A 15,127-nucleotide genomic window follows, 5' to 3' on the forward strand; every position below is an offset into this window, starting at 1 on the left:
CGAGTGCAGTGGTGTGATCTCAGCTCACTGCAAGCTCTGCTTCCCAGGTTCACGCTATTCTCCTGCCTCAGCCTCCTGAGTGGCTGGGGCTACAAGAGCCCGCCGCCACACCCGGCTAATTTTTTTTGTATTTTTAGTAGGGACGGGGTTTCACCATGTTAGCCATGATGGTCTCAATCTCCTGACCTCGTGATGCCGCACGAAGTTTTTTTCGGTTTTAACCAGACCCCTCCCAGTATCAGGAATACTTGCGAGTCTAGCTGTCTATAATCTTAAGACATCTTTCTTCCCCGTGGTATCCAATAGGAAGCACTTGCTTCCCAGGGGAAAGGAGGGTGCCAGCTGACATACACCAAAGCTTGTGCACCCTCTAGTCCTCCCACCTGGGTGCCTCCAGCAGTTGGGTCACCCCAGGAGGGGTAGAACAAGCAGTAGGGCTTAAGTCCAGCTTGGAAACCAGAGAGAAGCCAGAAGAAGACTGGAGACTGCTTTCTTATGAGGGTGGGGAAGGAAGGCATCTACCAAGTCCAAGAGCCCACCCCCTGGGCCAGTGCAGGTCTGCCTATGGGTGTCCCTGTGGGCATCACCACGGGACTTATTGAAGGACTCCCGTGATCCTGTTTGTCCTTGTTGCAGGGAGATCTGCCAGACCTCCAGAGTTTTATACTCTGAAATGGGATCATCTTCAACTCAGTGGGCCACTCTTACCCATTACCTCCTGTCACATCAGGAATACCCTGCAACTCTTAGAGTGTGGCCTTATCCGAACACAGATATCCTGCCCACCCAGCTCTCTCCCACCCCTCATGTATCACATCAAAGCTTAGATATCCTCAGTGACTTCTTTCTGGTTTCATAGGAAACCAAATCCTCTGCCTACCTTTCTAACCCCAGCTCCTGTCCTTCTCCTTCGTGCTTAGACCTTCCAGCTACCTAGGCCTTCATTCTGTCTCGAGCTCATTCCAGCCTTTGCCCTGGCTGTTCCTGTTGCACAGACTGCTTTTCCCTCAGACTCTGCAAGGCCTGTCTTTTCTCGGCTTTTGCGTCTCAGTGAAAACATTGCCATCTTCAGATTAGCCTCCCGAAGCTCCCCAGTCTGAAGCAGCCATCCTGCTTTATTTCCTCTGCTGTTCTTGTCCTCATCTGCTAGTTTCTCGTTCCTGTGCTGGTTTACTCACTGTAACTTGCCTCTACTTGGAGGTAAGTTCCAGGGAAGGAGGGATCTTGTGTTTAGGACTGGCAGGATAGCCTCAGTGCCTGGAAACAGCTCAGAGTATAGCGGGTGCTTGATGACTCTTGGTTGAAGACGTTTGTTGGATGTATCTCTGGACTTACCTCTTTAGATAAGACAAGTGTGGTCCTGAGCAGGCTTGGGTTCTTCCTCCCAGCTGGCTCCTGGGGAGACTGACCAAATGGAAATAGTTCCCAGAGTCTCGGTGGGAGGGGTGATGATCTGTGATGACTTGGCATCAGATTACCCATCCAGTGCTGTTGTGTGTAGGGAACATCAGGAATAAGGCTGATCTGTCCATGGCCGGGTGTGTCAAAGCAGCCCTCCCAGGGGCTGGATTCTGCTCTGGCCAGGAGCTCAGTTGTCCACTTTTGAGGGATTCTGTAACCTCACCCTACTTGCTTGGCTGCAAACAGGGAGGTCCTTGTCAGGCCTGCTTCAGCTGAGTGCAGCGCAGCCTGTCTCTTCCTTGAGTTTCACATTCCTGTCTGAGTGCTTAGGAAGCTAGGCTTGCTTTAAAAAGATGAGAGTTATGGCCAGGTGGAGTGCCTCATGCCTGTAATCCCAGCACTTTGGGAGGCCTAGGTGGGCGGATCACCTGAGGTTAGGAGTTCAAGACCAGCTTGATCAACATGATGAAACCCTGTCTCTACTAAAAACACAAAAAAATCAGCTGGGCCTGGTGGCATGTGCCTGCAGTCCCAGCTACTCCAGAGGCTGAGGCAGGAGAATCGCTTGAGCCCAGAAGGTGGAGGTTGCAGTGAGCCGAGATCATGCCACAGCAGTCCAGCCTGGGCAGCCCAGCGAGACTCTGTCTCAAAAAAAAAAAAAAGAAAAAAAAGATGAGGCAGCTCTGAACTGAGGCCCAGTGTGGGGGGAGGTAAGCCACAGCCACACCTAGAGGGATTCAAGCAAACTCCTCTGTGTCCTGCCACATCATGCCCTGGAAAGCCAGAGATAATCAGAAACATCCTGCCGGTCAGCTGGGGGTGCCTCCCTTAGCCCCTGTGCAGGGTGTGAAAGGGGAGAGGCTCCTCTGGCTTGAAGAGATTTAGAACCCATGTTCTTCTGGAACTCACTGAAAGATACTGCTACAGTTTGTAATTAAAATCTCCCATTGGAATAATGTAGAAGTAAAGCAACCAAATTTCAGAGGCCACGGGGGACAACCTCAAACCATAGTTCTCAAAGTATTTCTGCAGGTTATTAATTGTTACAGGCAAAAGTTGCTCTGTGGGAAATGATGGGCTTAGGAAAATTAAGCAAGTGTCTTGACAGTAGCACTTTTCAGAGTTTTTAATATGCTCATTGTGACTCTCAGAAAGTCGATACATTATAGTGTTTTCCAGTGTTTTAGACCTTGGAGTCCTTTTTTAGCTGAAATTCTCTTGGCACACACATTAGGAAATGCTGTGTTGGAGAACGGATGAAGGTGAGAGACAAAATCAAGTGCACTTTACAAGCATTTAGAGATTTCTGTGTGTTCTGCATGGTGCCAAGTACTGTGCAAAACACAGAATAATACAGAGCAGGTAGCTGATCTTTATGTTAGGGTAAGAAGCCTCTCACATGCAAAACAGCTAGGAAACAATAAAAGAAAAATACGTAATGAAGAGCTGCAATGTGTGGTATAAGCTATAAAAGTCTAGGAATTCAGAGAGGGAGGAGACCCCACCTGGTAGGTATGTTGCAACAGTTGGAGAAGGCCTCCTGGAAGGGGTGGGACTGACGTCCCCTTGGAGAATGGGTGACGATGGAATGGCACCACCTGCTGTTGTTTTAGTTATGCTTGTTAGTCACTTACATGGTCTGTCCTCTCCTGCATCGTGGTATGTCTTAGGAAAGCCAGAGAGAGGTCAAGAGCCTGGCCTGTTGACCTTTGGAATCTCTGACATATGGACAGGGATAAGGACATGTGTGTTCCCTGAATAGCAGAGCCCACTGTGAGCCAGTACCTGAATCCCTGCCCAGGAGTTATCAATAAACGATGCAGAAACATGAAGTCCTCACACCTGTAGATGTTTGTTCTTGAGCTGGAAACAGTAAGGAAGACCCGCCAATGAGGCCAGGTGTACACAGTTAAATTTTCTTTGAAGTGAGTCATGCATCTTCCTGCCCCAGCATCTGCACTGATTTGACCATGGTCCTCTGGATTAGTTAGGTGCTCTTTCCCATGCCTGGTGACTCACGATTCAGGTTTGTGTTGCTGAATGGCCCAGTGAGGTCTCTTGAGCATTGCTGTACTTGCCAATGAGTTACTCACCGAGGCTGTACAGGAAACAGGTCCAGGCAAGTGAATTTTAAGATTCCCTATGGCCACCCTTGACTTTGATGTTTATTGGTCGCCATTTTAGCTCAGAGAATAATGGAGCAGGGAAGGAGTTTTGTTGTTGCCCTCACTCCCAGCTGTGGGGCACATCTGTTTCTCCAGCTGGGAGCTGGCTTGTTGAAAGTTAGAAGTTTGAGGTCTGAAAATAGTTGGTGGGATGACCAGGGATATCCCTCTGCCTCTGGTGAAACGGCTTTGCAAAGTACTGGGCCTCTCTTCATATCAACCATCTAGTTAACATTTCCTCTCTCTTTTCTCAACACTGGCGCTATCCCCAGGAACGTGCCCAGGTTTGGTTTTCAGTGTGACAACGAGTATTGTGTGTCCCTTGTCTCTTCCTCACGTTGTGTTCTTATGTTAGGTTGTGACGTCTAGATGCCTTGTGATTGTGTTTGGTGTGGCAGTTCATATCCAATAGCGTCCAATCCTAAACGCTGATGTTAGTGTACATGTGTCTGGTTATAACCCACAGGCCAAGGCCATTCTTCCTTTCGTTTACTAACCACTCTCTGCTCTTTGGTTTAGGAACATTCCAGGCCTGAGTATGAAACCAAAGTTCGAGAGAAAATGCTAAAGGAGAGCAACAAGTCGGCTGTCCAGAAATTGGAAACAAACACTACGGAGTCTGGCCACGAGGTACGAGGCTGCCCTCGTTGCTCACGGTCCCCTTTACTTGTTGAGATCCTGTTGTCATTTTGTTTGGCACACCTTAGTGAAGGGAGACTGGGCCTGAGAAAGGGTTGATGTGGGGCAGCATGGGATGAGAACATGACATCTCACATTGTCCTGCAGCCAGAGATCGTTGGCAATGGGCTTTCGCGATGACTTGACTGCTCTTTCCCGGGTGGTGCTGTCTGGTCAAAATGGGAGGGCAGGTTGGAGGAGAAGCAGTTCAGGCCTGGTTCCTACCATCATCTAAAGTTTGAATAATAGTAACATTTGGCCGCGCACGGTGGCTCAAGCCTGTAATCCCAGCACTTTGGGAGGCCGAGACGGGCGGATCACAAGGTCAGGAGATCGAGACCATCCTGGCTAACATGGTGAAACCCCGTCTCTACTAAAAAATACAAAAAACTAGCCGGGCGAGGTGGTGGGCGCCTGTAGTCCCAGCTACTCGGGAGGCTGAGGCAGGAGAATGGCGGGAACCCGGGAGGCGGAGCTTGCAGTGAGCTGAGATCCGGCCACTGCACTCCAGCCTGGGCGACCGAGCGAGACTCTGTCTCAAAAGAATTAAAAAAAAAAAAAAAAAGTAACATTTAACATTTAATACCCCACCATAGCAACCGCCACCACGCCTAATCCTTATGGAATGCTTGCTCTATGTTAGACACTGTTCTAAATGTGCTGCATTATCTCACAATAAGTCTGCGAGGCTGGTACTATTGCTATGTAAATGAAGACTCATGAAAAAAGTTATGTCCACAGATTAAGTCATTTGCCAGAGGTCACACAGCCAGTAAATCATTGGTGGATCTGGGATTCCAAGGCAGGTCTATTAGTCTGTGCACCTAACCACTATGACATACAGCCTTCAACTGCAATGGGAAAAATCAAAGGATGAAGCAAGAAATGGCTCTTAGGGCCTGCAGAGGCAAATTCATGCCTATATTTGCTCAAGCTACTCACACAATGTTCCTTACATTTCATTTTATCTCGGTGGGCCTCCAAAAGTGGATACGTGATTTTGACCGTGTCCTCTGAGTCATGTCTCTGAGTTTCATGGTGGCATGTAGTCATTAAAACAGAGCTTCGGAATGTGTGCTGTGGTTCGTAAAAATACTGAGTATCTATGCTGAGGGGACATGGGGATGCTCTTTGGGATACCTGTCTCTGTGTGCCACCCGTCTTTGAAAGCAGTGGTTGAGGGGGGCAGGGAGAGAGAGAGAAAGAGTTTATGACTTTCTTAATCTGGTTCTTGAAAAAAAAAAATCCACTAGATTGAAAATCTGTTGCTTTTAGATGTGTCTTTTCTCCATCTTGGATTTGAATTCAAATTTCATTTCATTTCACGTTCTTTAAGTTGGAACCATTCATGTTAACATGCAAATTTATGCAAGCATCAAAACAGAAGAATGTGGTGTTTTCGAGCCCAAAATACTGGCACTTTTTTTTTTCTTTTAAGAAAACAGAACTTAAACAGAACAGAGAGGGTGGCCCTCTGAGTTATTTTTTTTCCTAGACGACGACCAAGTCCAAGACCACCAATTATTCAGGGAAATAATGAATTCATTCTTAGGAAAGACTCGTCATCACTGCCACCCTCATCAGAAAGCAAGCATTCTGTGCTCTGTCAGCTTCAGCAATGCCATGCAAACTTCTTTCTCTACCCCATAGCAGTATACAATGGATAATTTTATGGAAATCACATGTAACTTTTATTGACCACTGACTCATTTAATTTTAATTCCATAGACGGGAATGCCAAGGAGCTGGAATTGCGTACACTGAGGCTGTGGTTCTAATATAAACATTGCTTGGGTATATATGAATGATTGGTCAAATAACTTTCAGGAACCATGAATAATTAAAAAACATCTGAATGCATTATGAATGATGCATATGTTTATGTTTTAGCATTCAACATCTATTTTCATTACACTGTTGAGAACGCAAAGCTCAAAGCAGCTAATGCTTTATGGGCAGTGGGGGGAGATGACCTTCTCCGATGAGCAGTGTAAGATAAAAATGGCCTAGAATTTGATTGTCAGGGTCCTTCTTGTGTTCCCTCCGTTTCTTCAACATTGCAAATGATCCTGTTCTTGCCAAATCCAGCCATAGGTGGGAGATACAGATGGACGCTGCTCTTGTCTGCAGGAAGAGTTTTAGTCAATACCCGCTGCATAGCATTGCTGCAGGGGCACCATTGCATGTGGAATATTTAGGAAAGGCACCTTCTTCTGAGGAATAGACAGGGACTACAGAATCAAATTCTAGCTGATGGTCTTGGATGTGCTTGTTTCACCCCAGAAGATCACCTTGGTTCTGCCTTCACTGTAACCCTGATGCTGCATATCCCCACCTCTCCTAACTTTCCTTCCTGCTGAATGGTAAAAAGCTACCATTTACTGATGCCCAGAGTTGTGCAGGAATTTGCTTAAGACCACATAGCTAGTTGTGTGGAAGGTGGTAATCAAACCCAGCTCTGCCTGATCCCCAAGACCTATTTGCTTTTTTTTTTTTTTAATTTTAAAGATACCAAGTCCATTTACTTTTTAAGCATTTTTATTGAGATTTAATTTTATACACTAAAATTCACCCATTTAAAGTGTACAATTCAATGGTTTTTAGCATATTCACAGATTTGTGCAATTATCTACACAATTTATGTTGAAAACCTTTTTATTATCCTAGAAAGAAACCCTGTACCCAATAGTTGCCAAGCCGTGGGTAACAACTAATCTACTTTCTGTCTCTATAGATTTGCCTATTCTGGACTTTCTTGTAAATGGTATTGTAGAATATGCGGTCCTCAGCTTCTTTCACTTAGCAATATTTTTTTAAGCATTCATTCATGTTGTAGCATATATCAGTACCTCATTCTTTTTTATTGCCAAATAATATTCCGTATTTTGGATTTGATTCATTTTATTTATCAGTGCAGTTGATGGACATTTGGGTGGTCTCCATCTTTGGGCTACTATGAATAATGCTGCAATGGATGTTTGTGTACCAGCTTTTTTTTTCTCTCTTGAGTATATACCTAGGAGTAGAATTGCTGGGTCATATGGTAACTCTATGTTTAACATTTTAAAGAACTGCCATGCTATTTTTCCAAAGTGGCTATATTATTTTACATTCCAACCAGCTATTTATGAGGTTTCCAGCATCTCCACATCCTCACCAATGCTTATCATCTGTTTTTTAAATTTTATCCATCCCAGTGGTGTGACATGGTATTTCACTGTAGTTTTAACTTGCATTTCCCTGATGACTAATGATGTGAACGTCTTTTCATGGGTTTTTTGGTCATTTGCATGTCGTCTTTGGAAAAATATTTATTCAAATCCTTTGCCTCTTAAAAATATTGGGTTAATTGGCTTTTGATTATCAGGTTATAAGAGTTATTTATATATTTGGAATATATGAAGTTCTTTATATATTTGGGATATATGAAGTTCTTTATATATTTGGAATACCAATCTTATCAAATAATATGATGTAGAAATAGTTTCTTTAATTCTGTAGATTGTCTTTTCACTTTATTGATGATATTATTTGAAGCACAAGTTTTAAATTTTGAAATAGTTCAATTTATCTAATTTTGTCACTTATGCTTTTGTGCTATATCTAAGAAACCGTTGCCTAATCCAATGTCATTAAGAGATTTCTAATTTTTCCTCTAAGAATTTTATAGTTTTAACACTTGCAGTTAGGCCTATGATCCATTTTGAGTTCATGTTTGGGTGCAATTAAAGGAGGGGATTCAAATGTATTTTTCTGCATGTGGGTATTCAGTTGTCCCAGCACCATGTGTTGAACAGACTGTTTCCTTACTGGATTATCCTGACACCTTATCAAAAGTCAATTGACCACAAATGTAAGAGTTTATTCCCGGACATCAATTCGATTCCATTGATCTATATGTCTGTTCTTATGTAATATCATCCTATCTTGATTGCTCTGCTTATATAGTAAGTTTTGAAATTGGGGGTATGCGTCCTCTGACTTTGTACTTTTTTTTCAAAATTGTTTTGACAATTCTGGGTGCTTTGCATTTCCATGTGAACTTCATGACTAGCTTGTCCATGTCTATAAGAAAGCAAGCTGGGATTTTGGTAGGGATTGAGTTGAATCTACACACTAATTTTGGAAGAATTGCCATCTTGGCAATAGTAAGTCTTCTATGACTGTGGCATATCTTTCTATTTATGTAGACCTTTTATTTTTTCAACAATGTTTTATAGTTTTTGGTGTACACATCTTGTACATATTTTGTTAAATTTATTGATAATTATTTTTATTTTTTTGATGCTATTGAAAATATAGTTGTCTTGATTTTATTTTTGGATTGCTCATTGCCAGTATATAGAAATATAATTGATTTTTCTATATTGATCTTGTATCCCACAACTTTTCTGAACTCATTTATTAGCTCTAATAATTTTTAATGGATTGCTTAGGATTTTCTATTTGTGAGATCATGTCATCTGTGAATAGCAATAGTTTTACTTCTTTTTTCCAATCTGGATATATTTTGTCCCTGCTCCCTCCACCCATTTCCTGATTGCCCTGATTAGAATCTCCTGTACAATGCTGAATAGAAGTGGTGAGGCCGGGCACGTTGGCTCACACCTGTAATCCCAGCACTTTGGGAGGCTGAGGCGGGTGGATCACGAGGTCAAGAGATCGAGACCATCCTGGCTAACATGGTGAAACACTGTCTCTACTAAAAATGCAAAACATTAGCCAGATGCGGTGGCGGGCACCTGTAGTCCCAGCTTCTCGGGAGGCTGAACCAGGAGAATGGTATGAACCCAGGAGGCAGAGCTGGCAGTGAGCTGAGACCACGCCATTGCCCTCCAGCCTGGTTGACAGAGCGAGACTCTGTCTCAAAAAAAAAATAAAAAAAGTGGTGAGAATGGACTTCCTTGCTTTGTTTTTGATCACAGGAGAAAAAAAATTTAGTCTTTCACCATTAAGTCTCATGTTAGCTGTAGGCCATTGCTTTTTTTTTTTTTTTTTTTTTTTTTTTTTTGTTTGTTTGTTTGTTTTAAACTCTCTCTAGAAGGTTTCCCTCTAAGGCCATTCTTGCATTGCTATAAATAAAGACTGAGTAATTTATTAAAAACAGAGGTTTAATTGGCTCATGTTTCTGTAGGGTTTAGAAAAGGCAGGTGCTGGTATCTTCTTGGCTTCTAAGGAGGCTTCAGGAAGTTTATAATCATTGTGGAAGGTGAAGGTGAAGGGGGAGCAGGCACGTCACATACTGAAAGCAGGAGTGAGAAAGAGGAGTGAGTTATAGGGGAGGTGGTGCCACACACTTTTAAATGACCAGATCTCACAGGAACTCACTGACCTTTGCAAAGACAGCACCAAGCCATGAGGGATCCACCCCCATGATCCAAACACCTCCCACCAGTCTCCACCTCCAGCACTGAGGATTACAATTCAACATGAGATTTGGGTGGGAACAAGTATCCAAACTGTATCAGCTTCCCTGAGAACAATTCACGTCACATGTACATGACGCCGATCTGAAATGAAATATTCTGTACTGTCATGAGGTGATAACCGTATATTAGGACGCTGGGGTAGGAGTTATGGTACCATGACCAGGCGGCTGAGCCTTGTGGGTGTCTTCCACCTCAGCTGTCATGCAGGGAGAGTAGATGACACAGCCTCCCCAGGTCTGAGAGTCAGCAGTTTTCTTTGCTGATATGCAGAGATGATGTTGGTCATCAATCCATTGGTTTGGGGGATTGGACCGTCCCTTATTTATTTATATGGTAGTAACTTGGATCTTATACCTTCTCTTATTGATTTTCAAGGATGCGGGCATAGGAGGATGTTAACAATGATAAAATTTAAGCAACATTTATGGAGTGCTTATTGTATGTAATGTGCAAAGCTTTACAGGTATTATTTCCTTTAAGGCTTAAAACCGTTAGGATCCCCAACTCACAGATGAGAAGACTGAGGTCTATAGGGGACATAAGTTAATCAGTGTGAATACGTGGTAGAGCCAGAATCCAAGCCAGGTAGTCTGACTCAAAAGCAATGCTTTTAACCTCTTGGCTTCTGTGTCTGCTGAAAGTTTTCCTTCAACGGATCCTCCAACACTCCTAAAAGTCAGGTTTGATTCTTCTTTCCTAAACTAAAGGCAGAAAGACTGTGGTATTCACTGGAAAGATGGGTGAGAGACAAACTCGCTACCCTACATTAGTGGTTTTGTTTAAATTTTAGTGGGGTGATGCTCTATTTCCACTGAGGACAACAGTGGGGAGAATTAGCTCAGTTTACAGCTAGAGGTTCAAAAGACCGTAGGGAAAATTCGGGAATATAAATATAGGCATAGATTGTGTTTTCAAGAAAGAATACTGAGTCTGGAACTTTTAACAAAAGAATAGCCTGAATTTTTTTTTTTTTCCTAAATTAGCTTGAATCTTTTCTAGACTGCTCTGTGCTGGACACATTTGGAGGTTTTCTTAAGTTTCCTGCAGGGCACCATGTCTCTCTGTTCCTACAAGATGGTAAAGCTCTAAGTTGAATGTGGATGGCAAGGTGCTGGAGCTGGCAGGTTGAGGAGCGGTGCTGGTCTTTGCCTCTCATCCCTGTAGTCTTTCACTCAGTGCTTTCTCAGCCCGTGCCTCCTTTGCTTCCAATAAACTTTGTATTAGTTAGAGTACAGTAAGAAGACAAAACTCATGCTATGTGGGTCAGTAGAGGGACAATACAAAGAGCTAATTCTAAAGGTGTTAGAAGAAGGGATGTTGAGCCAAGCAGGACAGTGAGCCAATAGAGAGATTAGCATGGCAGGAAGTGCGCACCACCTTAGGGCTACAAGGACAGGAGTGGAGATGGTCTTACCAGAGCCCAGGAGCCAGGACCACGCAGTGGGAGCTGGAATCCCAGAGGAGATGGCATCTGAAGCAGATAGAAAAAGTGAACGAGAAATACCCTGGATTTCCCTCTTCAGCCTCCCAGGCTCCCATCATTACCTCCCATTGGCCAGACCTAATCAAAAGTCAATTGATGAGTTGTTCCAGGAAATAGAGTTTTTGGGGTCAGTGCCCCGCAGCACGGACCAGAGGAAAGGAACAGTGGAATCTATCTGAGAGCAACCGGCAGAGCGCTGGCACGAAAGTCCAGGCAATAAGTCGATGTAACCTTAGAACCCACTAGTCACAAATCATTTGCAAGTGGGGTCCTTGGTTGGAGGTTGGAGAGGCTATTGGGGAAGAGAAATAAAAATTTGACAAGAAGCACAGGAATGTTCACCACTGACATAATAAATAAATACACCAGTGGTCAGTTTTTCAGGCCATTCCTGAACTGTTGAGAGTGTGTGAGTGAGCAGGTGTGTGAGAGTGAGTCAGTGGCATGAGCATGTGTAAGATTGTGTTCGTGTGTACGTGTGTGTGGGTGTGTGAGAGTGTGCCAGTGGTGTGAGATTGTGTTAGTTTGTGTGTGTGTGTGAGAGAGGGAGACAAGGAGAGGGAGGGTGCCTGAGTGATGGTGTCATTGGAGTGACACAGATAGGCTCAGATAACGGGAGGCTTCGAAGAGGAGCAAAAATACATTTTTGTGTCAAGATGCAAAGAACGTGAATAAGTAGAGTTGGGGGGCTGATGGCAAATGTGGGTTTCATACTCCTGTGAAACATATCACTGAAAGGACTTTAAAACAAAATCCGATTTAACTGGTCCTGGGAGTTTCTTCATGGAACTTGTCACCCACATATTGATTTAGCCAGTGCGCAGTCCCAGCACCCACACCCCTGCCTGTGCCACCTGGGGTGCTTATTTAATGAATGTTTTATGTTGAGCACTGCAGCTAGAAGGGAACAGGAGCCTAGAGGAGGCTGTGGATAGAGGGGTGTTAATTTACTGCTCAGTTCATCACCCTGGGGACAATTATTTCAAAAGAAAACTCATCTAAAGTTAAAGCACTGAAACATTTACGACAGAGGCCTCTGGCAGAAGCAACAAACAAACATGTGGAATAAATTATGCATAATTGTAGGGCCTTTGCAGAGGCTAGGACAACAGCAACGGGAAGCTGGGACATTGTTGGAGCGTGTGCGTGGGTGGAGAAGGGAGGCCCAGCGAGCAGGGGACGAGGGTCCCTCTCGCTTCTCACTCTGGGCCGAGGGAGACATGGTCCAGGCTTTCCACGTAGGCCTTGGGTGGTTTATCAGTTCTTTGAGCAGAAAAGTTCCCTCGTGCCCTCTTTTGAGGCACTAAATGACCAAATAACCATTTGAGGGTCAAAAACATAAAGAATAAAAATAATTATCGCAGCCTCTTCTTTTTTTTTTTTTTTTGAGACGGAGTCTGGCTCTGTCACCCAGGCTGGAGTGCAGTGGTGCCATCTCGGCTCACTGCAAGCTCCGCCTCCCGGGTTTACGCCATTCTCCTGTCTCAGCCTCCCGAGTAGCTGGGACTACAGGCGCCCGCCACCTCACCCGGCTAGTTTTTTGTATTTTTTAGTAGAGACGGGGTTTCACCGTGTTAGCCAGGCTGGTCTCGATCTCCTGACCTCGTGATCCGCCCGTCTCGGCCTCCCAAAGTGCTGGGATTACAGGCTTGAGCCACCGCGCCCGGCCAATCGCAGCCTCTTCTTACAGTTTCTCGTTGGCAAAGGGAAACACTGAGGCACAGAAAGGGACTTGTTTTACCAGAGTTTCTTGTAGCAATAGAGAAGCTGAGATGAGATGTGAGCCTGGTTCTATTTCTGAAATCTGTTTATGGCCTGGTGCTTAAGAGCTCTAAGCATCCTTATTACACGGGCATTTCATGGACTCTGGCTATTAAGGCTGAGTTAGGACACCTGGGACCTTTGTTCTTTCCTGTACGCCTGCATGAGCTGAAGAATAATTGGCAGAAAATGGCCTGGGTTCTGTCCCAAGCTGACGGGTGTTCAGGGAGTCAAGCCCTTGTGCTCTCTCAGACCAGTCCCTGAGCCGGTCTGATAAGGGCTGAGAGGCTGCAGGTCGGTTCAGCTCTGCAGTCCTGTGCTTCAGAAGATCTGTGCACACTGCCCTTGGCCTTCTCATATTTGGTAATAAGGACAATGAAACAGGTCACTTCATTTCAGGGGACATGTAACTCCTGGAACCTGTGTCACAAAAGTGGAATTGTTACTGAAAGCTGCCCCCTGACAATTTTATGTACTATTTTTTAAACTTTTGCTTTAATTTTTTATTTTCGGCAGCGCATTGTTTCCTGCTCTGGCTCCTCTCTCTTTCTTTCTCTACCCGCCCCCTGTCCCGCCCCTTCTCTGTAATTTCTCATAGAGTGGCCTCCTTTTTCACTTCTGGTCCCAGTCACACCCCCTGCCCCGCCCCGGGGCACCCCAGCCAAGAGAAATGGGTGAGCAAAGGAGCAGAAAAATGGATGCAGCAAGGAAATTTATGGGTAGAGGTGTGGGCAGTCTAGGATGTGGATCTCCTTAGGGGTACTTTAGGATTAAATTTAGAAGTGGATCCTGTCTCCCTTCCCCTCATTGGCAGAAGCCAGCCACAAGGCTCCACCTAGATGAGCAGAAGGCGGGGAAATAGAGTCTTTGCCTAGCAGCCTCCAAGCAGCAGCTCCAAACTACCAGAGAGACAGCCAGCCTTCACGGCCACCACGTCACACGGCAATGCGAGTGGACTGTGAGCAGCCAGACTCTGGGGAGGTGGTAGCGGAGGTAGTTAGAGAACAGCTACTGGTGATTCCGATCGACTGCCACTTCCGGGGAATTGCTGCCGTGGGAAATGAGAAAGGAAGAAAGGCTCTTGAAAAAAATGCCGTAAGGAATTTCAGTGCGTGAGCGAGAAGCGCGCTCATCCACAGTGTACCCACAGTGTGTTGGAGTTTGGGACTGACCCTTTCTGAACAGAACTTAGCACTCTCTTACATGGCAAGGTTGTTTTGTTGTTGTTGTTGTTTATAATTACACAAGTTATACCTGAAAGCATTTGCAGAAAAATTCTGACAAACATCTCACTGGACCTACCTCTTTTCCTTCCAATGTTGTCTCCTTAGAAGTAGCCAGAGCTAGTGGCTTGGTTTGTATCCTTTCTAGGTCTTTTCTCGTGCATTTTTATTCATGTATAAATTCATATGTGTTCTGGGCTCTGGTTGTGGGTTTATTTATACACACGCGCACACACACACACACACGAAAGTCGTGGACAAATGATTTCATCAGACCATAGTTCCCAGTAACACAAGACACCCCAGGATGCCACAGCAAACTCACAGAACTGACGTGGGATTACTCAGCATTTCTTAGGGAAGCCCAGCAATACTTGACATCTGTGCGCCACCACACAATGTTACCTCAGCCGTGTCAGTGTTCTGTAGTACTATGTTTTTTAATGTCATCATGTTTTAGTGAAGCTGACTTTTCTGTGGTTGCAGCCAGTGAGAACTGCACAAAATCATTGTGCAACAGGAAGCATGAGTGTTGCTGTTCAATCTGATACCAAGATTAGAAAAGTTGGAAGTTGTCTAATAGGTGCACACATCCTGTTAGCTAGTAAATAGGTTTAAGAATGAAATAAATTTTTATTATTTATTTCAATTTATGTGTATTTTCCCCAATGGCTATTAAGTTGTTAGGACATAAATATTTATTAAGTTATTTGGAGTTAACTACTTAATACATGGAACTGTTAAGTATTTCTTTCTTTCTCTTTGAGACGGAGTCTCACTCTGTTGCCCAGGCTGGAGTGCAGTGGCGCTATCTCGGCTCACTGCAAGCTCCGCTTCCCAGGTTCACACCATTCTCCTGCCTCAGCCTCCCGAGTAGCTGGGACTACAGGTGCCCGCCACCAGGCCCAGCTAATTTTTTTGTATTTTTTAGTAGAGACGGGGTTTCACTATGTTAGCCAGGATGGTCTCGATCTCCTGACCTCGTGA

General features: G+C 44.6%; 1 protein-coding gene across 1 annotated transcript in view; it reads left to right on the top strand.

Moving 5' to 3' along the window:
* The window catches only part of LOC105484171 (anoctamin 2), a 363,016-nt gene that overhangs the window by 190,806 nt on the left and 157,083 nt on the right, over nt 1-15,127 (top strand). The window contains exon 13 of the mRNA XM_011745546.2: nt 4,086-4,196. Within this exon, the coding sequence (XP_011743848.1) occupies nt 4,086-4,196 (111 nt within the window). The remainder of the gene's footprint in view (nt 1-4,085; nt 4,197-15,127) is intronic.

Source organism: Macaca nemestrina, chromosome 10 (assembly GCF_043159975.1).
Source record: "Macaca nemestrina isolate mMacNem1 chromosome 10, mMacNem.hap1, whole genome shotgun sequence".
NCBI lineage: Eukaryota > Metazoa > Chordata > Mammalia > Primates > Cercopithecidae > Macaca > Macaca nemestrina.